Source organism: Oenanthe melanoleuca, chromosome 12 (genome assembly GCF_029582105.1).
Source record: "Oenanthe melanoleuca isolate GR-GAL-2019-014 chromosome 12, OMel1.0, whole genome shotgun sequence".
Classification (NCBI taxonomy): domain Eukaryota; kingdom Metazoa; phylum Chordata; class Aves; order Passeriformes; family Muscicapidae; genus Oenanthe; species Oenanthe melanoleuca.
Window position 1 is genome coordinate 16290358 of NC_079346.1, and position 22474 is coordinate 16312831.

General features: G+C 56.5%; 4 protein-coding genes across 14 annotated transcripts in view; 2 read left to right on the plus strand and 2 right to left on the minus strand.

Annotated features, from left to right (window-relative positions):
- The first annotated feature begins 25 nt into the window (after positions 1-25).
- LOC130258301 (acylamino-acid-releasing enzyme-like) lies at positions 26-4655 on the plus strand. Of its 5 annotated transcripts, XM_056501546.1 has the most exons (22): positions 52-167; positions 280-388; positions 458-587; positions 706-787; positions 889-964; positions 1095-1243; positions 1443-1580; positions 1654-1745; positions 1835-1875; positions 1942-2063; positions 2240-2300; positions 2411-2505; positions 2589-2640; positions 2711-2799; positions 2986-3127; positions 3258-3335; positions 3408-3488; positions 3566-3654; positions 3745-3935; positions 4010-4112; positions 4184-4290; positions 4371-4655. In XM_056501546.1, the coding sequence occupies exons 1-22, from the start codon at positions 138-140 to the stop codon at positions 4507-4509; spliced, it is 2196 nt and encodes a 731-aa protein (XP_056357521.1). In that variant the 5' UTR covers positions 52-137; the 3' UTR covers positions 4510-4655. The 5 variants fall into 5 exon arrangements, with proteins under 5 accessions (XP_056357523.1, XP_056357521.1, XP_056357520.1 ...); XM_056501548.1 differs by lacking the exon at positions 3408-3488 and having other exon boundaries at positions 26-167; XM_056501545.1 differs by having other exon boundaries at positions 3566-3935.
- MST1 (macrophage stimulating 1) lies at positions 4645-9079 on the minus strand. 4 transcript variants are annotated; one of them, XM_056501551.1, is made up of 18 exons: positions 8910-9079; positions 8405-8540; positions 8143-8255; positions 7898-8012; positions 7553-7689; positions 7361-7481; positions 7157-7275; positions 6897-7059; positions 6668-6798; positions 6483-6585; positions 6242-6378; positions 6103-6138; positions 5909-6020; positions 5760-5837; positions 5547-5693; positions 5363-5469; positions 4958-5097; positions 4645-4881 (listed from the first exon to the last, which is right to left on the minus strand). In XM_056501551.1, exons 1-18 carry the CDS (start codon positions 8959-8961, stop codon positions 4720-4722), a joined length of 2109 nt encoding a protein of 702 aa, XP_056357526.1. In that variant the 5' UTR covers positions 8962-9079; the 3' UTR covers positions 4645-4719. The 4 variants fall into 4 exon arrangements, with proteins under 4 accessions (XP_056357526.1, XP_056357525.1, XP_056357528.1 ...); XM_056501550.1 differs by having other exon boundaries at positions 6897-7062; XM_056501553.1 differs by lacking the exons at positions 6242-6378; positions 6483-6585 and having other exon boundaries at positions 8910-9069.
- Positions 9080-9160: 81 nt separating this feature from the next.
- On the minus strand, positions 9161-10063 carry LOC130258481 (basic proline-rich protein-like). Its single transcript, XM_056501875.1, has one exon. The coding sequence runs from the start codon at positions 10061-10063 to the stop codon at positions 9161-9163; it is 903 nt and encodes a 300-aa protein (XP_056357850.1).
- The window catches only part of DAG1 (dystroglycan 1), a 49679-nt gene continuing 36729 nt past the window's right edge, over positions 9525-22474 (plus strand). The window contains exon 1 of one of the 4 annotated variants that reach the window (XM_056501307.1): positions 9525-9631. The gene's annotated coding sequence lies outside the window, so the exon portion shown is untranslated. Of the gene's footprint in view, positions 9632-10002; positions 10117-11687; positions 11706-17158; positions 17353-22474 lie in introns of those variants that run through there. The other 3 variants (XM_056501308.1, XM_056501310.1, XM_056501313.1) reach the window with 3 other exon arrangements.

Below are 22474 nucleotides of genomic sequence, written 5' to 3' on the forward strand. Positions count from 1 at the left end.
GAGCGGCCGGAGGGCTGGCACTGGCACCGGCCGGAGGGCCGGCACCGGCCGGGGCGCTGCCGCCGGGCTGCTCCCGCCTGCTTTGGCAGCCGTCCCGCTGCTGGCGGCAGGCGCCCAGCCCGGCAGAGAGCAGCCCCATGGCCACAGGGACCGAGGAGGGTGCGGAGGTGGGCACGGGGCTCAGGGGAACAGTGTGGGTGGGCACAGCCCCGTTTCGGACGGCGGGCACGGGCTGGGGGTGAGCTCACCCCCGTCCAGCACGCCCCTTCCCTCACGCAGGCGGCCCGCGGCCCCGCTGCCCGCTACCGGGAGCTGAGCCGGTTCCCTGCCATCACGCGTGCCGCCCTCAGGGCCGCGGCTGGGGGCCAGACCTTCCTGCTCTACACCGGTGAGTGTTGGGCTCGGCCTTGGGCCCGCGGGGCCCGAGTGAGCGGGCGCTGACGGCGCCGTCCCTCAGAGTGCAGCCGCCCCGACCTGGCCCGCCGGCGGCTCCTGCGCTTCGGCCGCCACTACAGCCTGCAGCGCACGGCCCGCCGCCAGGGCCTCGCCGCCAGCCGGACCGCGCTCAGCGCCGAGCTTCACCACCAGTACGGCCCGGGCGGGCTGCGGGGCGGGGCGCGGTGCCCGCGGCACGGCCGGTGCCCGCGGCGTTCCCGGTGCCCACAGCGCATGGCCCGCCGCAGCCGCCGTCCGTGCCGCCCTCAGGCTCCTCAGCCGAGACTCGCCCACGGGGCAGCGCCGCGCCGCGCTCAAACGCTGCCCGCGGCAGGGCCACGAGCTGCTGGAGGTAACGCGGCTGTCCGGTCCCTCACCGGCGTGGCCGCAGTGCCACTTCAGGCTGCTGGGCACCGAGTACACGGTGTGCCGGTGCTGACGGCCCGTCCCCAGGTGTGGGACAGCGGGGGATGCAGCCACAGCGTGGATCTCACGGCGCTGGGGAAGCATGGGGACGTCTACACGGAGGGTAGGACCCCTTCCCCATGGTCCCTGCCCACAGCAGGGGTGAGGTTGGCATGGCCAGCAGCCCTGGTGGCTACCTGGTGCCCAGCTGTGCCTGTGCCAGGCTGGGCTTTGGCACCTTCCTGCCATGCCAGGGCCCTTTGCCTGCCTGGCCTGGTCACACTCAGAGACACGGCTCCTCTATGTGGCTGAGAAGAGCCGGCCCAAACGACAGCCCCTGTGCCCCTGGGACGTGCCAGGCACAGCCTGGCTGTCAGCAGAGGATGACAATGAGGATGAGGAGGTAGGTGCCCCATGAGTGTGTTCAGTGAACCCCCAAGCATGCCACACACATTGAACATGGCGCATGCCCCTTGGGCACACCGTGCATCTCCTGAACATGCTGTGCACCCATGAGTGTACTGTACATCCCATGAGTGTGCCATGGACAGAGCTCCGTGCCTGGGGCCACCGGCCATGGGGCTGATGGGTCTGTGCCACAGGGCAAGCAGTTTCTGTACCACGAGGACTGGGGAGAGGCCCTGAGCACACGCAGCTTGCCAGTTCTCTGTGTCCTGGACCTGGAGGGCCTCAGCCTGTCAGTGCTGGAGGGAGTCCCAGAGCACCTCTCCCCTGGCCAGGTCAGGATGGGGTGCAGGGAGCGTCCCAGGGGACCCAGCCTTTGGCTGTGGGATGAGCCTGACTGTCACACAGGCCCTATGGTCCCTGGATGACCGTGGTGTAGTGTTCGTGGGCTGGTGGCACGAGCCCTTCCGCCTGGGCCTGAACGCCTGCTCCAACAGGAGGTGGGTCCCATCCAGCAACTATGCCAGGATGCCCGTTCAGTGGGGATCAGCACAGTGGGGATCCAACCTAACCCACTCTTTCCTTCCAGATCAGGGATTTTCCACTTGGACCTGGCCAGTGGGTGCTGCGGTGAGCACTGGGGCCCTGGGGGTTGCCCTGGGGGTCTCTAGGGTGCTGACCCCTTGCTGCCCCCAGAGCTGCTGTCAGCAGAGAATGTTTCTGTCTGCTCCCCCCGGCTGAGCCCTGATGGCCAGCGCCTGCTGTACCTGGAGGGGGTTGTGGGGGGGCCCCACCGGCAGTGTCTGCGCCTGCGCATGGTGAGTTGGGCCTCACAGGCACCAGGCACGGCTGTGCCACCTTATGCTGCCAGCACAGTGCCCAGCCCAGGTGTCACAGCCTCTCTCAGTGCCTGGCTGGGGTGGAGATGTCCCCAAACCTCCCTGCCTCAGTTTCCCCTGGCATGGGTCCATCCCTGAGCACTGGCTCTCCCCAGCTCACCTGGCAGACAAGGCAGACAGTGACAGTGCTCGACGTGGTGCAGGAGCCCACGGAGGGTGAGCAAGGCATGGTGGGCAGAGCTGGGTTCTGATACGGGGCTGGCACCTCCCCCTTCCAGTTGCCTGTGACCCTGGCTCACTAGCCCAGCATTCTGCCCCACTTGCAGCCTTTGCTGGGCTCTACACAGAGGTGCTGCCTCCACAGTGCTGGGCAGCTGACAGCCGGCGAGCCGTGCTGGGTACCCCTCAGCGGAGTCGCACGGTGAGTCCTGGGCATGGCAGGGCCAGGGACATGACCCACACACCCCATGGTGACACCACTGCCTGTGCTCTGCACCCTCACAGGATCTGCTCCTTGTGGATGTGGAGACGTACACCGTCACCAACCTGACAGCAGGTACATGGCACTGGGCACCCATGGTGCTCTAGTGAGCAGCTGTGATCACTGACATGTGTTCTGTCCCCAGGGTCACCTGAAGGGTGCTGGGAGCTGCTCACTCTCCAGTGGGACCTGCTGGTGGCCACCTGCTCAGCCCCCCACCACCCCCCCAGCCTGGTGAGCAGTGCCCTGGCACCGTGTGGCACAGTGGAATATGGCACAGCAATGTGCAACCAGGCACAGCACAGTGTGGCACAAAAGCCATGGTGTGGTGTGGCACAGCCCGATCCAAGATAACATAGCATTGGCATGGCACAGCCTTGGCATGGTATAGCCCCAGTGTCATCCATTGCCTGTGCCCAGGTGGTGGCCGTACTGCCTCCAGCAGGCCAGGAGTTGCCCCTTGGCTGGGTGCTGGTGGAGGACACCCCAACAGTGCCTGGTGTCACCTGGAAGACTCTGACGGTCCAGCCACCCTGCAGTGGGCCGGGCCCCGCTGCACAGGGTGAGCCCCTGAGGGCCCCTGCTGCACCTCAGTGCTGCCTGGGTGCCAGGGACCCTTAGGAGTGGGGGCTGGGCAGGGTGCTGGGTGCCCAAGGTGGTGGCTGCTGAGTGAGACCCCTTCCCTGCCACAGACACCCAGGCTTTTGAGGCTCTGCTGCTGAGCCCCTCAGATGGCACACCACCACACCCCCTCGTTGTGTGCCCCCATGGTGAGTGAGGGGACAGTGGGGACACCCTGGCAGTGCTGGTGGCACCCCAGGTGATGCCCATGCTGGCCCCAGGTGGTCCCCATGCTGTCTTTGATGCCCGCTGGCGTCCGAGCATGGCTGCACTGTGCCAGCTGGGCTTTGCCGTGCTCCTAGGTGAGTGCTGGGGAGCTCAGGGACATGTGGCCCTGTGTCCCAGTGGAGACATGGCACCCTTGGCCCTGTCTCCTCAGTGAACTACCGTGGCTCCCTGGGCTTTGGGCAGGCCAGCATCAGCTCCCTGCTTTCCCATGTGGGTGAGCAGGATGTGGCAGACACCCAGGTGAGGGGTGCTGGGCTGGGGGTGCTGGGGGGATGCTGCTGGGAGGATGCTGATGTTTGGGTGCCAATGGTGGGTGGCCCATGGGTGCAGCTGGCAGTGGAGCAGGCGCTGCACAGAGAGCCCCTGGACCCGCACCGCCTGGCCCTGCTGGCTGGCTCTCACGGAGCCTTCATCGCCCTCCACCTCCTCACCCGGGAGCCCAAGCGTTACCGAGCCTGTGCCCTGCGCAGCCCCGTTTCCAACCTGCCCACACAGCTGGGCACCTCTGACATCCCTGACTGGTGAGTGCCACCCTCCATCCTGTGCCATGCCACGACATGTTCCTGTGACACCTACCAGTGTCTCTGTGCTGCAGGCGCTACACTTCCCTGGGGCTGCCCTACTCCTTTGAGCGGGTGCCACGTGCTGAGGAGATGGCCACAATGCTAATGCGCTCACCCATCGCCCAGGCAGCCCAGGTAAGGCAGTCAGGATGGGTGTGGGGTGCCAGGTGTGGGGTGTCAGACACCCACTGAGGGCAGTGCTGCAGGTGCAGACACCGGTGCTGCTGTGTGCGGGTGCCCGGGACCGGCGCGTCAGCCCCATGCAGGCGCTGGAGCTGTACCGGGTGCTGCGCGCCCGGGGTGTGCCAGCACGGTGAGTGGGGTGCAGGTGGGAGCAGGGAGGGAGCTCTGGGGTGCTGAATGAGCATCTTCCCATCCTGTTCCTCCCCACAGGCTGCTGTGGTACCCAGAGGGTGGCCATGCACTGGCTGGTGTGGAGACGGAGGCTGATGTCTTCAAGAACTGTGCCCACTGGCTCCTCCAGCACCTGGGGCAGCCCAGGCGGGATGGGACAGGCCAGCACAGCCCCTAGTGGTCCTGGGCTATGCCAGCCTCAGGGTGACTACTGGCCCTGGGGACCACACCACAACCAGAGGCAGATGGAGTGAGTGCAGCTGGCGGCAAGGATGTGGGTTGGGGTTTGGTGTTAAATAAACGTGAGACCCTGTGCAGTGCTGACCCCCGTGGCCAAGGCTGTGCCTTTATTGTGCAGTGGCAGCTGTGCCAGGCTGGAAATGCCAACTCAACCCATCTTCATCACCTTGTAGATCCAGTCGACATAGAGAGAAACACGGATGAAGAGGGCAGGCTGGTCAGTGCGGGCACAGACACGGGAGGGGGTGATCACCCCCTCCAGCACCCAGCAGTCAGCGGTGAGGCAAGCCAGTGGTCCACCGTAATCGCCCTGTGGCATGAACAGAGCGGTGTCAACCTGGTGGCAGCACCTCTCTGGGGTGGGGAGTGTCCCCAGCCCAGCTCACCTCGCAGGCACCCACGCCGGCACGCAGCGGGGCAGTGCACAGCTCACTCTCCTTGAGGCGCCCACGCAGTGCCTTGTTGCACTCACTGTGGGCCAGCACCGGCAGCCGTGCCACGTTCAGCACACTGCTGTCTGCCGTGCCTGCAGGCAGAGAGCACGGGTCAGCGGGCATGGGATGTGGCATCAGGTGTGCAGGGATACAGGGGAATGGCATGGGCAGGGGATGCTGTGGGCAGGAAATGGCAGGGACAGGAGGATGTCATGGCAGTAAGATGTCATTGCAGGGAGATGTGGAAGAGGAATGCCATGGACTGGGGGCAAGGGATGCTGTAGGCAGGGGGATGGAGTGGCATTGGGGCTGTATTGAATAGGGAATCCCCCAGCAGGGGCTGCCCATGGCAGGTACCTCTGGTTTCACCCCACCCAGCGATCTCGCAGACAGTGCCCTCAGGCACAACGTAGCGCTCGGGGGGCAGGCAGATCAGGGCCACACGCTTGGTCAGAGCAGCTGGCCTGTGGCAAGAGAGGCAGTGGGACACAGTGCCAGCCTGGCCAGCAGTGGAGCATGGCAGAGGCCAAGGCCCATTCACCTTGCCAGCTTCAGCATCACCAGCTGGGACTCAGAGGGGCCACAAACAATCCGGACAATGGGGATGGTCTGTTGGTCAGGGTCCCCAGGGCCAGGGTCCTTGAAGAGTGTCCCCAGCTGCACCTCATAGCCCGTCAGGTCGGCATCACTGTGGAACAGGGACATGAGGGCACAGGGGGGCTCCCACCACCCCATGCCCCAGCCCCAACTTTACCAGGAGGAGAAGCACTGGCGTGTGCTGATCACCCACTGCTCCTTCACCAGGGATCCCCCACAGAAGTGCACACCAGCCCTGTGGAGACAGGGGGTGAGCTCTGGGGAGGACACTGAGTACATGGCAGTGCATGGGAGACACCCACTCACCGGTTGCGGATGCTGACAGTCCAGGGTGAGTTGCCAGGCTGGCCACCAACAATACGCCCCTTCTGCTGCAACCTTTCGTCCCGCTGGCCACACTGCTCAAATGTCACTGTATCTGTGGGTAGGGTGGGCATCAGCTGGGGCTGTACCACCAGCACCCACCCCAGAGTGACCACCCAGGACCCATGGGCCCCCACCTGCATTCTCCATGATGGAGGGCACTGCGCTGCCAGCTGCAGAGAGAAAACAGAGGGTGGCCACCCCGAGGGGACCAAAACAACCCTGTGTGTGGCCAGGGTCCCCTCTAGCTCTGCAGGGGTGTGGGTAGGAGCTCACAGCAGGGCTTGATGGCACAATAGTCAAAGGGGGTACGGGGGTCCATGGTGTAGCACCAGGGGCCATGGCTGTCGTTATCGGGGTTGCGGCAGTAGTTCTCCTCCAGGTGTGCCTCAGGGTGGGTGGCAGGTGAGATCCTGCCAGGAGGCAGTCACCACCAATGTCATCATACCCATCCTCATTTCCATCCCTACAATGCCATCCCCATCCCTGTACCCACCACCCCTCCTCACACACTCACTGGGGCACATGGGGTGTCTGGGCAGCCCAGGGCTGGCACGTGATTCCCTTGCGTGTCTTGCTGACGTGGCCGTGGTAGTGCTTGCCGTGGTCGTGGTAGCACTCTGGGGACAGGCAGGGAGGGCTGGCACCCCTCACAGGGGCACTGGGGTGGGCACCCAAGGACAGGAGCCTGAGGTGGCTCACCTTGGGCCTCCTGCTCATCAGGGCAGCGGCGGATGTGGAAACAAAAGGCAATGCGGACAGTGGGGCGGGAAGTGAAGCACCACGGTGCCTCTGATCCATCAGGGTTGCGGCAGTAGTTCTCCTGCAGGTCCCTGGAGGAGGGGCCGCATGGTTGTCCCCCCTCAATCCCACTCACACTCATGGATGCTGTCCATCACCACCCTTCTGGGGTGCACAGCCATCCCCTTACTTGCAGGGGTACTTCTCAGGCACGAAGTGGTGTTTATGGGGCACCTGGGAGTCCCAGCGCTGGCAGGGGATCCCTGACACGGTAACATTCACACGGCCACGGTAGCCTTCACCCTTGCCCCTGAAGCAGCCGTTGGTGATGTTGACAGGCCGTGGCCGTTTTTCTGCTTGTGTGGCCAGACAGAGGGGCAGAGTAGCAGGGTCAGGGGTGGCACCCAGGACCCTCAGGCCCAGCTGTGCATGGTGCTGGTGGGGACTTACTGCAGACGCGGATGCGGCAGTATTCGCGCTCCCGCCCGGGGTCCGTGGTGTAGCACCAGGGCCGCTCGGAGCTGTCGGGGTTGCGGCAGTAGTTGTCATCTAGCCCCTTGTCAGGGTACCTGGGCCAGAGACAGGGTGTTGAGGTGGCACCATGACCCCAGCACCTGGCACTCAACCAGGGCACTGCACTGCTGGGGCTAGTACTTGTTGGGGTGGTAGGGGTGCTTGTGTGGGTGCTGCAGGTCCCAGCGCTGGCACTCCGTCCCTGACTCCGTGTGGTCCACGGTGCCACGGTAGTCCTCCCCATTGCAGGTCATGCAGACAGCTGCCAACAACTGCACGTCTCAGTGTGGGGGAAACATACGGCACAGGGCAACCCTGGGATGTGGCACTCACCATCCTCACACTTCTTTATGCCACAGCTCTGGTGCCGGACATTGGGATCAACGGTGTAACACCACGGGCCCCGCTTGTCCTGGTCAGGGTTTCGGCAGTAATTCTCCTCCAGCCCATTGCGGGGAGATGGCAGAAACCTGCTGGCAGTAGAGTGGGTAGGAGAGCTGCCTGCAATCTTTTGCCCTGTAGTGGGCACAGGCAGGGTGATGTGCTACCTCTGTCAGTGCCATTGCCCCCAAGCTGTCTCCATTGCTCCTGTGCTATCCCACACTGCTCCCACCCCATTCCCGTTGCCCCATGCTGCCCAGGGTAGGTGCCAGGGAACAGCCAGGGACACGGGGGCACCTGTGGTCATGTGGTGTCGTGGCTTGCCAATGCTGGCAGCGCAGCCCCTTCTCTGTTGTGGCCCGTGTGCCACGGTAGCTGGAGCCATCACCCATGATGCAGTCCTGCAGGTAGTCTGAGCAGAGCCAGGCACATCTTCAGAGCCCCAGGGCCAGGCCAGGGCACGTGGACAATGAGAAGTCCTGTGCTGGGTGGCCTGTGCCCAGTCTGTGGTGTCCCCATACCTGCCCATGGTACCAGCTCACCTTTCTTCTGGTACAGGTCATAGCGGATGTTTTTCTGCAGCTGGATGCGGGGTGAGTGCTGGGTCCAGGGCAGCAGCTGGCACAACTGGCTCTGCCGGTCATAGTGGAAAGCCCTGGGAGGCACAGTGGGAGTCTGGCACCGTGGGAGGCCAGGGCCTGCGGGACCTGGGTCACATACGTGAGCACCCAGTACCCGAGTGCAGAGTGACCCAGCGGCCCCTGCACTCCCACCTGCCCCGCGGTGGCACTGTGTCCTGCTCACCGGCAAGCCAGGCTGGCGGCACAGCGCTGGGCACACTGCTCCGCAGTGCCCTGCGCCGGCAGCGGTGGTTCCACGGACACTGCCAGCAGTTCGGTGGCTCGCAGGCGCTGGAAGTCATTGAGGGGTGAGCGGTGGCCTGGGGAGTGTGGCAGGAGCTCAGTGTACCCATGGAGGCACAGCATGAGCACTGGGGCCCTGTAGAGTGTCGGATCCCCCATGGAGCAGGATATCCCTGTCCCACAGAACATGGGATCCGTGTCCCATGGAGGAGGGGAATTCTGTCCTACGGAGCATGGGATCCCTGTCCTATGTCCTGAGCCATGCGCCGTGCAGCAGGAGGGTCCCTGCCCTACATCACCCGCTGCAGTTCCCTGCTTCCGGTTACCCCCCTCCGCCGTGGGACACAGCATGGCCTGCAGGCTCCCGGCCCGGCCGCTGGCCCTGCTTCGGGCCCCGCACTGCCTCGCACCCTCCAGCCCCACGGAGACCCAGCCTGGGGCCCTACCTGAGCCCAGAGCCGCTGCCAGGGAGAGCAGGACCCCCAGCACGGGCTGCATGGCGGCGGCCCCGCGTCCCCGGGCGGCTGGAGCTCCGGGACGGCCCCGAGCAAATATTTGCGGTCGGGCGCGGGGCCAAGCGGGGCCGGGGTCACCCCGCGGCGGGCACGCGTGGGGCGGGGCGGGGCCAGGCCCGGGGGCGGGGCGTAGGCGTGGGGCGGGGCCTGGTGCGGTGGGGCGGGGCCAGGCGGTCCCGGGGTCACCCCGGGGCGGGCACGTGCGGGGAGGGCGGAGCTTGCTCGGAGGGGCGGGTTCTGGCGGGGCCCGGGTCACCCCGCGGCGGACGCGCGAGGGGCGTGGGTGGGGCCTGCGCACAGGGGCCGGGCCTGGAGCGGCGGGGACGGGTCCTGCGCCAGTGAGGCGGGGCCTGGGGGCGGGGCAGGGGCGGAGCCGTGCGGCGGACCCCGCGGGAGTGGGCGGGTCTCCGGGGCGGGGGCGGGGCCGCACGGGGCGGGTTGGCGGGGCGGGGCGCGGGAGGGCGTGGCCAGCGCTTTCGCCGGGCGCCGATTGGCCGCGGTGCGCTCGTGCCGCCGGTTGCCAGGCGCCGCGCGCGCGCGCCAGCCCCGCCCCCGGGTACGTGCCCGCGCGGGGTCGCGCTCGCGCCGCGCCGCCCGCTCGGTGCGTCGGGGCCGCGGAGCCGGCGGGAGCGGGGCCGGGCCCGGCGTGCACGGTGAGAGAGGGGACGGGGAAACCGCGACCGACCGGAGCGCGGCCGCGGTGGCACCTGCCGGGCTTTCCTGCCCTTGGCGGCGGGGAGCGGGGCTGGCGGCGCGGCCTGGGCAGAGGCGCGGCGGGCCCGGGCCTGGTGGAGAGCCGCCGGCGGGGTGGCTTTCCCAGCGCGGCGCCGCCTCAGCTCGGCGCGCCCTCCGCGGCCTGTCCGGTGCCGCCTTTCGGCCGGGCCGCGCTCCCTCCGCGCCGCTTTCCTGCCGCCGCCCTCGGCCCTGGGTGGGCGCCGCGCCCGAGAGCGCTCGGCGGGGCCGGGCGGGAGGCGGAGCGGGCCCGGGGCTCCGGGCGGCTCTACCGGGTGAGCCTCGCGGCGTCCCTGGGAGCGGCCCAGGTGCTGCCGGCGGCGGCAGCCGGCTCTGGTTGTGACAAAACCCATGTGGGCGTCCCGGGCTCTCCCCGCTCGCCGGGACCGGCGCCGTGGGAGCGCAGGTGGGTGTGCAGGTAGCTGGCGGGGTGTTCCTCAGGGCCAGGTGGCTGTCCCGGGCAGGGTGTCCGGGCAGCCCCCCGGCTGTGCCCCTGGGCTCCGTGGGCCCCGCCGCTTCCCGGGGCTGACCTTGGCTCCGGGCACTGGGAGCGTGACTAACAGCAGAGGCTGTTCCGGGAGCGACAGACCTACAGCCAAACTTTATCTTCAGTCCCCAATGAAGGTGACTAAAGGCACGTTAGTGCTTCTACCGCCCAAAAAGGTGTAAATGCCGCATATATTCCTTGTGGCCTCGCTGGTTTCTTGGAAGCAACAGGCTGCAGAGTGGCTCAAGTTTCCAGTGCCTATCAAGTCAACTTTTTGTATTTACTGAGTTTTGCCACAGGTTTGAAGTTGGCAGATGTGTGTTTTTGGAGTGTAGCTGGGTGCTGCTGGTCAGGGGGGAAGGTGTGGGCAGGGGGATGTGGGACCTGGCTGTAGAGTTTGTAGTCACTCCCTGAAGTGGTTTATCTCCCTTGGTCCTGGAGCTTTGGGCTCCTACAGTTGGGAAAATGCCACTGGTGTTCACCAGTCCAAAATGAGACTTAAATCTTATTTTTGTGTTTAAAAACCAAGAATTTGCCTATTTTCTCTTAGCCATTCCAGGCAGGAGCTTGTTTCTGCCCCCCATTGCTGTTACATGGTGAACTACTAATGCATCTTGTCATGCGTGTACTGTTATTAACAAAATTTTCTATTTAACTTTCCCAATGGAATGCTGTCTCATCCCACCTTCAGCTTTACAGATTCCTTTCCTCATTTCAGGGTTTTCTAATTCTTAGGTTTCTTCACACAGTCTCTGCTGCTATACTGAGCATCCTAAACCACTTATTCATTCTTCCCGATGCTTGTCATTGCACTCTTCTTTCCTAAATATAGGGTAGTATGCCAACAGAAGGAGCTTGAGAGCGAGCTGAAGTGCTGGGAGCACCACTGTTTACTCAGAGGAGTAATCAGCAAAGCCTGCCTGATTCCAGGTCACACTGACTCCTTGCTGCAGGAGTTCAGGCTCACTTCTTTGGGAGCTGGCACAAGAGCTCCAGTAACTGGGAGATATTGCTGACAGCACCTGCTGGCTTAGACATAACCATTTCTTTAAGCATTGTGTAAACAGAGAAGTAAATTGTACTTAATTGTTGGCATCAGACCTGGGAAATCAGTAAGAATTATGGGGCTGATAGCAGTAAAGGTGTTCTGCTCTCACTATGTGTCATTAAGTTTTGTATGTATGGGATTTGTTGACCCCAAGCACTTGTCTGCTTTTAGAAATGCTGGTACTTGTTGGTAACTTATCCACTCTGTTCTCATCTCCCAGTGCCAGGAGTGCTGAGCTTGGCTGCTATCAGAAGCAAAGGAGGATGTGTGACAGGTAGAGTGGGACACTTTGCCAGTTTCAGCTGCGAAGTTCCTGGTCAGAGCTGGCCCAACACTCCGGCCATGACTTGTCTTCCATGGGCGGCTGCTCTGAAGGAATTCTGGCCTGCCTCTCTTGGGCAGAGCCGTGCCCTGACAGCGAGGGTAGTGTTGGAGGGAGCCCTGCTGCATCTTGGCTTGTGTAAGTGTGCCAGCAGACAGGCCTGAGAGATGCTTTGGGGCTCTGCACTAAACACCAGTGGTGTTGCTGGGTTCTGAGGGAGAAGAGAACTGTGTGGTTGCAGCAGCTAGATCCTGGGGAGTTTTCATGCTTTATGTCTGCAGCACAGGTGTGAGGTGCAGTGTGTTGTCAGCTTAGCAGAGAAGGTGTGATGGTTCTGCTCTGGTAGGAGTGGTGTTGCTCATCAGTAGGAATGGTGTCTCCTTGCCTTTTCTGTATTCCTTGGAAAGATAATAAGACAAATTGGCCTGGGAAGATAGCAGGGTGCTGTGCCAGCCTGGGGAGGAACTCGAGCTGCCTTATTCTGTGGGTAACAGCAATCTGAAAAGTTTTGGGGGGATTATTTTGGGTGGTTTGTGCCTTTACTCCTGTTAGCTGAGGAATAGTACTGAGGAGTTAAGTCTAGTGATGATTAATTTGAGTGAGAAAAATGCAAACGCTGAATTCTTCTTAGGCAAACAGGGGTCATGTAAATAAATGCCTCTGGCATTCTTTGTGGTGCTTGCAGACTGTCTACCAATTACTTCTGGTCTCTTGCTGAATCAGTGGGAGGCTGTTGCTCCTTGAGCTCCGAGTACTTTGGCGGTGATTTGGGTGAAATACAAATAAACAGTTGGATTGACCTAGTGTATCTGAGCTCTTGGTATGCTGAAAATGTTTGTTCTTGGGATGTTTGTGCAGTCTGTAGAGCTCTGTACCTTAAACCAAATTTGCAAAGGACTGTGACCGTGTTTAAGCTGTGAAAAATAAAATATCAACCTGAAGAACCTGTGTTTTTAGGGCTTGTTCTGTGAGACTGAATTTGAGCAAACTACTAAGGTGCTGCTGGATGGAAAGTTAATGTATTAACCTGTGTGAACACTCTAGGTAGGTGTACATCCTAGTCTCATGCCTTATTCTATCTGTGTATCTCCCTGTGCTTATCTGTTGACTGAAACTGTCTCTGGTTCAGCTTTTCTGGGATAAAATTTTAGCTTGCCAGCAAGAAAGATGGTTGTATATGTTTGATGTTACCAGTAATTTTGTCAGTGGGTTTTTCATGAGCATCTTGAACTGATCTGCTGATGCAGCAGTGTCTGAAGAAGATGATCCAAGTCCCCCAGCCAGGCAGGCCCTCTTCCTGTGCAATGCCTGAGCTGGTCACCTGGGGACCAGCAGAAAGCTCCCTGGCTCTTGTGCCTGGTGTGTGAGCTGTTCTGAGTGAGTGAGGAGGGGGAGACATGGGGTGAGGTGAGTGGCATGGCTTTGATTGGAGTTGGGTAGGCAGCAGGGACCTCCTGTTTTCCTGTATGCGATCTTCTGCTCAAGGTCACCTCAGTGCTGGTTTTTTGGAGCCTTGAGGCACCCTAGGAAATTCCCTGGAATCTCTGCCCATGGCAGCAGTCCAGCCTTATAGAATTCTTCCATATCTGGGGTCCTGTCCCTAGACAATGTGGTGGGACCCAAGAGCCAGAGGGGGCTGCAGGGCTACCAAGTGCTCCCACATCTTCTTACTGTGGCCCCTGCATATGGCTGTGGAGAGCTCACAGTGGCTCCCAAACCTCAACACAGATAGTGTTGAGCTTTGTGGCCCCTGGCCCTGTGTCACCGTCAGGCCATTCCAGTGCCAGTGGCACCGTGCTTGTCCTAGGTTGAGGTAGCAGAGGGTTGTGTGGAAAGGCTGAGCTGGGTAAGCCTCAGTGCTTTTGGAGCAGAGAGGTCAGACCCCAGACATGCCATTGTGGTGCCTGCATTCATCTTGCTCAGCTGACCGGCTGTTTTGTCCCTGGGTTAACTTTCTGCAGTTTAGTAACCTGGATTGTCCATGGAAGGAACTTGTAAATCCCTAACCAGGAGGAGTTTGTCAACAGCCAAGCACTGCAGGGGGAAAAGAAGTGAGGCCCAGCCTGGAGGAGGAGGTGGGCATGGTCCCTGTTGTGGGTTAGATCAGAGCAAGTGGTACCTCAGCCACCCCCATGGTTTGATGCTCTGAAAAGGGCCCTCTCTTCTGTGCTTTCAGCTGTGCCCTCTCGCCTCCTCCCAGGGGCAGCTGTGGTGCTGAGCTCATGGATTGGCCAGTTGGTTCTGCTGATTGGGTGTTGGTGGTTTTTTCAGCTTGACCCTTGATTCATTTTGCAAGGGAAGGGTGTTGGACCATCCTTGGAGGCAGGAAGCCACTGGATCAGCAGAGCTTTCCCTTTGTAATGGTGCTCTTGTCATAACAAGTATTTACTTTTTCAGAGTTGAGCTGTCCCCCCTGTTTCACTGTCCTGCAGGTATCCTGTAGGCCTGGAGAGTAATTCATAGTGGGATTCAAAGTACTGTCTGACTTTGGCATGCAAGAGGGTGAGGCTTGGAAACAGCAATAAAATTTGTCCCAGCCCCACGGTGTTCAGCTCTGTTTTTCTTTAGAAAACCAGGCTTGCAGCCTCACCTGACCTGTAGAAATGTATCTGTGTGAAGTTTTCCGCTGATGAGTTCTGTGCTCTTTTTTCCTGTTGTGGTCTCACCACAGTGCTTTTGCAGTCACTGCTCCCCAAGTGAGCCTATGCTGTGTCTTTCCTGCTGTACTTTCTGAGAAGGCCTCGGTTCGTAGAGGGTTTGTGTGGGCAGTTTCTAAAATGTTTTGTGTGCTGGTTTCTCTGACCATTCCAGCAAAGTGGCTCAGAAGCCCCTTCCTGCAGTACTTGACAGATACTCCTCCTTAGGGACCTGACAGGCGGCATTCCTGCCCTCCCTCCTCTGGGGTGAAGAAGTGGTTACAGAGAGGTTTCAGTTTACTCTCACGTAGTTACAGGTCACACGAGTGATGTGTGGATGTGTGTGCTGAATTCACACAGCCTTCTCTCTTTTTTTTGATCTAGACTGTGCATTTTGACTTCAGAAAGCTTAATATTCTGTGAAGTATGTTCCTTAAGGGTGGGGATTAGCATTCAGTAATTTTGATGAGAGTTTTCAGTAGCAGATACTGATCATTTGATATCAGTCCCAAGGGCTAGGGATTGATTTTTGGATGAGTTTGAATGATAGTTTGAACCATCAGTTTTCCACTGAAGTGTTGAATCATGACAGGTGATGTGAAAGCCTTATGCCACTGTCACAACCTCAGATTGCAGTGTGGGGACTGTGTGCTGCTGGTCCTGATTGCCTCTTCCCACTTGCCCCAGATGGATTCTCCCAGGCTCTTTGGGAAACACAGCTCTTTCCAGAGCTTCCAGGATTTCCTTGTGTGCGTGGCTTCTTTGGGACTTTTCAATTTCAGCAGAGAGGGACCAAGATCCCTGTCTGCAGTGCTCGGCTATTCAGCAGTCCAGGATGCTGTACAGATTCCACTTTAATCAGAATGGAAATAGTTGTGAGTTTTTCCAGTATGATTTTTGTGCCTCTCCCATAAACTTTTAGAAAAACTGCTTTAGAAAAAAGCAGCTCTTCAGTATTGATCTCTAGCTGGGAGTTCCCTCTACAGCAAGAAGTTTCATCTGGTCTTCTCTAAGTGTTGCTGAAATGTAAGGTGTGACCTTTGTGTTGTGGCACTTGGGATTCCTGCAGGAAGGCTTTACACAGGTGTGGGCTTCTAGGTGGGGAATGAGAGGCATATTTGAGGCTGTAGTGATTCCCTGTTCAGGTCCCTTAGGCTTTCTACTGAGGTCTTGACCTCTGTGGAGTGTAAGCTCTCTGTGCCACAGGAGCCCATTCCTGCCTGACAGACCATGCATGGTGTTTCCCCACCCCAAAGGAAATATTTCTAGTGGAATTTTTATGATAGTGCCTGGGGGCCTACATGAAGGGGATAAAAGGTAGTTATTCTAAAACCTTCTCTGAATTCAATTTCATAGGATCCTACCAGGAAGCTACACAGAATCAGTGTAGCTGTGTCTCTTTTTCTCTAAAAATCAGACTTCTGCCTCTACAGATACAGGTAAAGGCTGGCGGGAGACAAGGGTGGGACTATGCCAATTCCAAGGGATAATCTTCTAGTATTTTTCCTAAAAGTCAAAACCTCCTTTTCCTATATTCTGAAATTCCTTGACATCTTTCTCTTAACATAGCAAAAGATATGTGGGAAAGTATAATTGCAGTGGTACTGGTATCAACTGAACTTAATGGGCACAAACAACTAATATAATTTATTTGTTTCATTAATTCTCACTTTGAATTCATTGAAAGCTTCTGCAGTGTGATGTTTGTGCACGGAATAGTTGTTGTATGGGATGTGTAAGAGGTCCTGCAAGTTCTGCAGCATGGTCACAACGCAGATATGCCCATCCTGCAAGGGACAGAGCATCAGGAGTAGAGCAGTCAGTCTTATTTTAATGAGTGTCTGGGTCAGATCAGATGTTTTTTAGTCTGGGCACTAATATTTGTGTTGATGGCAGTAATACCTAGTGTTTGGACTGACACTGTCATGTGATCTAGGTAAAGGTCTGTATGTGTTTCCATGGTATCAGTTCACTTCTTCAGGGTGAGCTGTGTGGTCAAAATGTGAAACTTTGTGTCCTCTACCCGGGAAATTTCAACGGTGTTTATAAAGCCAGTGCTTTGTGTTTGTCTGTGTGCTTTGTGCTGGTAGCTCTTTCAAGAAAGAGTTATCACATCTTAGAATAAGATTTTGTTTGAATAGCAGGGGTCAGCCTCTAGGGATTTAAGAAATTTGATTTGAGAATGACAATTGCGGAGATAAATACAAATCTTCAGAAATGTCCAGAGAAAACTAAAGCAACCTGTTGTAACAGTATTGCATGCAAAGCCCATGAACCCTTGGCACTAAACTGTAAGAAAAGTGTAGGAATAGGGCTTTACAGCCTCATGAAAACTTTGTAGTCAAAGCTAACATGAAAAAGGACTTCACTTGCTAGTGGCAATGATGTAAAATTGTATATTGAGGAATTAAAGCTTTGAGAAGGCAGCAGTGCTCCCCTGTGCAGTAATGTTGATAAGCCAGGATAAAAGGTGTGTGCGATTCTGTGTGCTGAACGTGGCAGAGGGAAGTACTCTGTGATTACCATGGCTAATTTGGGCGTGAGAAGGTTTGCTTAAAGCCTCACTCAGAGGTGATGAGCTCCTGCACTTGGAAGCACTATCCCAGCCTGTGATGAGGTTCAGTCACCACCTTCCTCTCAAACCAGTGTCCCAGCACCAGCACCATTGCACTGCACGCCCATTATTCCTGAAAACTGGAGTGTTGACCCTCCTCTTCCTTCTGTGCTGCTCCACCAAAGCTCGTCCAATCTTTTGGTCACTGGCTCAGATGTGCGTGGTGCAAGTGCTGCTGGTCTCCCTCCTGCTTTCCCTGCTGAGGCCAGGTGCTGCCAGGACAGGTAGGGCTGTGCATTTCTGGCCGGCGCCTTGGTGGCTGGACATGGCTGTGTGAGCTCAGCCTGGTCTGGCAGTGGGCTGTGCCTGGCCCAGGGGTATCCCAGGGGAGAGGGGTCGTGGTGCTGTCCTGCTGTCACAGGAAGAAGCTGTTTCCTGCAGACCTCTGCACTGCATCCTGGTGCTGTGTGCTTTGCTGCAGCGTGACCCAGCTCAGCAGCCTCCAGCCTTCTTCTCTTCCCTGAATGGCAGGCTCCTAAAGCCTCCCCTGGAGGTGCATAACTTTGTACAGGGAACTTAATCCTGCTGACTCCAGGTAAGCCTCTTTGCACTTTTTATGGATTTCTTACAGTCTGTTCACATGCTGGTTCAAAACCTTTGCCTTGATATGATGCTTCAGGAGGTCCTTTGAGGCAGCTTCTCCCCTGTGCCACAAAGAAAGGCAAAGAACAGAGGAGGCAGTGAGATTTAGGGTTTGATTTTTTCTGAAGTTAAGATGAAGTCAAGATACTGCATATAGGGGCAGTTCTGAAGGTACACCTTGGCCACACATACCTGTGTTTTGTGATGAGTTGATCAGTTCACATCCTGCTGGAAAAGCAATCCACCACCACCATGAGGGAGATCATGGAGAGCAAGGCTGGGTGCAGAGCTCTGCCCTGGGAGTGTCTTCTGGACTGGTGTAGTATGTGGCTTGGTCACTCCAGCTGGGAGCCCAGGAAAGATTGCTCCACATGCTGAAGTCCTCATTTCTGGTCATATATGGGAATTAAGGCTGGCTAAGCTCACTCCCTAGGCAAGTGTTCAGGGGTGAGATTCTTCTTTAAGCAGTGACTAAGACGATGATTATTAGTGAATTCTGCACAGCTGACTCTGAGCCCTGTTTGGGACCAGCAGTAGTAGGCTGTGCCAACTGGAAAAGGTCAGCTAAAGCTTGGAGCTGCCTGGGCACACAACGAGGTGTCTGCTTTGGAGCAAGGAAGAGCCACCCTCAGCTTCAGTAGAAGCAGATGGCTCTGCTCTGCAGCCTGAGCTCACCCATGAGCAGGCACCTTTCATTTCCCAGTATCAGTGTCTGCTCTGGTTCAAGGCAGGCACTGGCATGTACAGAAGCTTGAAAGCACACGGGTCTGCGTCTCAAAGGAGTTATTCTGCTCCCATCTGGGAGTGAAGGAAGAGTCTTGATAGGAAGCTTGGTGATTTAAATCTACTTGTAAGGAGCTTGAGGATCAGCTGAAGTGGCCAGTGTCCTCCTGCTTGGGCTTTGTGGCAGCAGCCATTGGAGCTGATTTGCAAAGCACTTTCAAAGGCAAACAGTTGTTTACCTCCTCTCCTCAGTGGAGAGGAATTACCTGTGTCAGCAGAGCTGAGAAGTTTTTTAAATTTATTTCAGTCCTGGTGGGGAGGAGTATAAATTTGAACTCCTCTGGGTGTAGCTAGTTAAAGATCCTTCTGGTGCAGAAACAGCAAAACATTGCAGCCCCCCATCTCAGTGGTGATCCTGAACAGGAGCACAGCCCTTTGGGGAGAATGGTGCTACATCAGGAGCTGACACTGCCAAGCATAGCGCTCCAGGTTTTTATCTTCAGCTGCTCTCTTGGACTCAACAGGTTACCAGTTTAGAGGCTGTTGGTGCAGGAAAAGAGGTTTTGCACTGGTGTGTCATTCCATTTGTGGTTGGCTTTAGAACAGTCCCTCACTTAGAAAAGTCACATGAGAAAAGCATTTAATGTATTTTTAGATGTCTTTTAAAGTGGCTCAGTGGCTGAAAAGAAACCTGCGTCAGGTCACTCGCCTGCTTTGCTGCAGTTTGCCCAGGAGTGCTCGAGCAGACTGTTAATGTGGAATAGATCCAGTCGGAGCCTTCTGCTGTAAGGGATTGCTCTGCCTGCTACCAGGATGCAGCTGGCTGTGGGAGGTGACCGTAGCTCTCCGTGTGTGCTTAGATTCTGGTTAAGACAATAGTGGGAAATGAATGGGAGATGTCCAGCTGAACCCAGTTTAATTTCTCTTTATCTTTGGAATTGTCTGGGTTTTCCTTGGTGTCTTTGTGCAGTGCTTTTGCCCAGCACAGTTTGTTGCAGGGTCCATACTTGGTGTGCTTAGCTTCTCAGTTGGTTTGAGCAGGTGCTGCTGGCAGAAGAAGTCCTGCCTTTCTCTTGTGCTGGTGAAAAGAGAAGTGGTCCTGCAGACCCCACATCCAGCCCAGAAACTGAGCCAGATGGAAACCGGCCTCTTGTTTGCATTCCATTAATGTGTGTGAGTTCCCACATCCACTTCTTTGTGCACTGTAACTCTTGTACCAGCACAAAGGGAAGAGAGGAGTGGGATGGGAGAGGTGGAAATGCTCCCTTGGGCAGTTACAATGATTAAAATGATGACGTGGCTGCCTGTGATGCTGCTGTGGGTCTTCAAGCAGGCTGGAGCTCATCTGCCCTGTAAGAGGCAGGGAAAAAGCTCAGTCATTCCCTTCTCTACAGATTTTCCAGGTCTTTACCAAATTGGGAGGATGCATACAGCTTGCAGGTCCCGTGTTGCATGATCCCTTGAGGTCTTTGTGGCCACTGAATAGGAGGAAGAGTTCACCGGTGTAGGAAGGAAGCATGATGCATTGGAGGATGGAAGTATGAGCTGACATCCTGGGGTGCACATGTGGATGAGGTTATTGGTGTTTTGGATTTTGGGTGGCTGGGCTGTCATACCACTGCCTACCAGATATGAAGAACATTTTTCCAGGAGTCCTGCCCTCAGAATAAGCTGAAAGAATAGGAAGCAATGGCAAGTGAGGAGAGCGGGAGACTTGAGAGAAGCCCCCTCTAAAAGCATAAATGTTTATGTACCAGCTAACACCAATATTCATATAAGATAAGCTGTGATTTTTACCTTGAAGCATCTGGTGAGGTGACCATTCAGTGACAGTGTGTAGGCAGGTGGTACAAGAGGGCTGGAAAGATGTAGCTCACTCTCCTTGTTCTCGGAAACAATTTTGACCATAAATGATGGAAGTCTGTGTCTAACAAGAGGAGGAGGCAGCCAGATGATGTGAAACCTGAGAAAAGTGTGTGGTTTTCCTTGTTTTCTTGCTAGAGTACTTAATAATGGAAAGAAGTAACTGAGGGGAAACTATGTCTTTTCCATCTCTTGAAGCCTTTGACTAAAGACAAGGTGCAAAAGTGACTTTCATCAAGAGGTGGAAACTTCAGGGACCTGTGATCAGGTCTCACTAGATTCTGGCCTTCAATATGATGTGGGCATGGTTAAGAACATAATCTAAAGTACAAATGTTGAGCTTTTCAATGTGACCTGCTAAACTAAATCAGTATTTAGCAAGAAAATTAATTTTTCTTGTCCCTCTCACTTAAAATGAGTATGGCTGTGCTAAGAGCTGTTTGGAGATGCTTCTGCATCTCACCCAGAGCCCCAGATTGCTGCTTAATTTGTGACTCCTCAATTGGAGCCCAGGTTTCTGGTGATGAATTTTGGCAGTGATCCTGGAGCGAGACCAGGGTGGTGAGTGGTGGGTTTGGCTGGTGAAGGTGCTCCCTGGGGGTTCCCCAGAACCAGTGCCTTGCCTTGTGTTGGCTGGGCTGGGCTGGAGGCTGGTGTGTGCTCCTGGACTGAGGCACAGGGACAGCTGCATGTGCCCCTGCCAGGATTGCCTTGTAGGGAGATGTGCCGGCTGTTTTCTCAGAAGGCTCCTGGAGCTGGTGGCTCCTGCAAGCCTGGCCCTCAGGGCTGGGGACATGCACGCCTGGCCTTTTCCCTGGGTACCTTTTAGTGACTGTATAAATATCAGCAGGCTTCAGATGTACTGCAAATTCTGGCCCTTTTTTAAGCCCAAGTCATAAATAGGTTGGTGCTCACTTGTGGGTCCGGCAGAGCTGTCATTAGAAATGATGTAATGATTAAACTCGGCGTCGTGACGGCTTTCCTGCTGAGCTTCCCTCCCAGGTCTTGTTTTTCTGTTCTCTTCAGGAGCATCACAGGTGCCAGGTGAGATACATTTAGGCCCTGAAAAAAAAGTTAATTTAGCAGAACTCGCTGTGAAGTGGCGTTTCTTATGATGAGCTAGACCAGCCACAGTCTGTCTCCTCCTTTTGATGCAGACACTGATGGTGCTCGCTCTGCTTCCCAGGGAGCCCATCCTGGCTGCAGCACAGCTCTGCACTAGATTTTATAGTTACTGCTCTTTGGAATAAGTGTCATTTAAAAAGTATACAGCCAAGAAAGAGCACAAGATGTAATTCCAGTGACGTTTGTGGATTTTTTTGTTTGGATTTTTTTCTCTCCAGAAGGACAGTGGTTTCTATTAAAGGGAATTGGCAGCGCTGACCTTTAGCCCTGGGCGGGAGATGAGCTTTGAGGGTTCATCCCCTCACTGCAGGGCCAGGGTAGTTTTCTGAACTCCTCAAACAGTGCAAAGCTCAAATCAAGCCATTCCTTGCACATCTGATATTTTTGTAGTTAACCTGTGAAGCTTTTGTGTACGAAGCAGAGGTCCTGGGAAGGTATGAGAAACAAGCTATTTTTACTCCATCACAAACAGGGCTTGGCGTGTTTATTTTAGACTCTGGAGCTGCTCAGGCCACTGTGGGATTTTTTATAGTCTACTGTTACTGTCAGATTAAAAAAATCAACTTGAACTCTGGAAATTACAGGAAAATAGGGTGCCCCGGTGTACTTGGCTCCAGTGAGGCTCTGAGGAAGCTGCAGGGAGGAGTGTCCTGTGTTGTGCAGAGTACCAGTCTTGGGGTCTCCTGCATACCAGAGAAGTCTTTTCTGAGCCACCAGCTGTCCATGGACTACGTGCCCTTCTCTTGCATCAACTGTCCTGCAGAGGAGCAGTTCGCTTGCTGGTTGTCCTAGCTGCATCTGTAAAAAGTCCACAGCTGAATAACTTAAGGAGCTCTGGGGGTGAGAGCAGAGCTTGGCCATGAGGTGAGCAATGTTGCAGCAGGTCATTTGTGCCTCCTGCTCCACAGAAGGTTTGAGTGGCCAGGTCGCCAGTGTAGCTTGAATAATTTTTTTTTTTTTGCTACAGACAAGTTCACCAGGCAGCAGGAGGCGAAATTAATGAGACCAGCTCGTTTTCCTCCTGCCAGCAGAATCTGAAAAGGGAAGGATTTAGGTCAGTCCTGCTCAAAGAGTGGGAGGATGCATGGAGGGCTCCATCCCTGTCCCTGCATGGCCAACTCTCTGTTCCTGCTGACGTGGTGTGGTTGAGGAGTGCCCCTTTAATTGCAGGTGTGCTTTTCACTGGCACTTCCAACTTCTGAGCTCTTTTATCCCAGTTTGTTATTAGAAATAATTAAAAGTGGCCAGTGGTATGTTCACTCCATGGTGGTGTGTGCAGTGCTCAGTGGTGGGTCAGCGTTGTGCAAACGTGTAACACAAGCAGCCCGGATTGTCTCTGCCCACGCAGGCTTAACCTGAGGTGC

Bases quoted from the DNA above. Each gene is read 5' to 3' on its own strand.
- LOC130258301 (XM_056501545.1), top strand. From the start codon at position 138: ATGGCCACAGGGACCGAGGAGGGTGCGGAG. The intron at 2,800-2,985 runs GTGAGCAGTGCC...GCCTGTGCCCAG, and splicing joins CCCACCACCCCCCCAGCCTG to GTGGTGGCCGTACTGCCTCC. The intron at 3,336-3,407 runs GTGAGTGAGGGG...TGCTGGCCCCAG, and splicing joins CCTCGTTGTGTGCCCCCATG to GTGGTCCCCATGCTGTCTTT.
- MST1 (XM_056501550.1), bottom strand. From the start codon at position 8,961: ATGCAGCCCGTGCTGGGGGTCCTGCTCTCCCTGGCAGCGGCTCTGGGC. The intron at 7,482-7,552 runs GTGAGTGCCACA...AGTTGTTGGCAG, and splicing joins CATAAAGAAGTGTGAGGATG to CTGTCTGCATGACCTGCAAT. The intron at 7,063-7,156 runs GTAAGTCCCCAC...TGGCCACACAAG, and splicing joins CTGCCGCATCCGCGTCTGCA to CAGAAAAACGGCCACGGCCT.
- LOC130258481 (XM_056501875.1), bottom strand. From the start codon at position 10,063: ATGGGTTTTGTCACAACCAGAGCCGGCTGCCGCCGCCGGCAGCACCTG.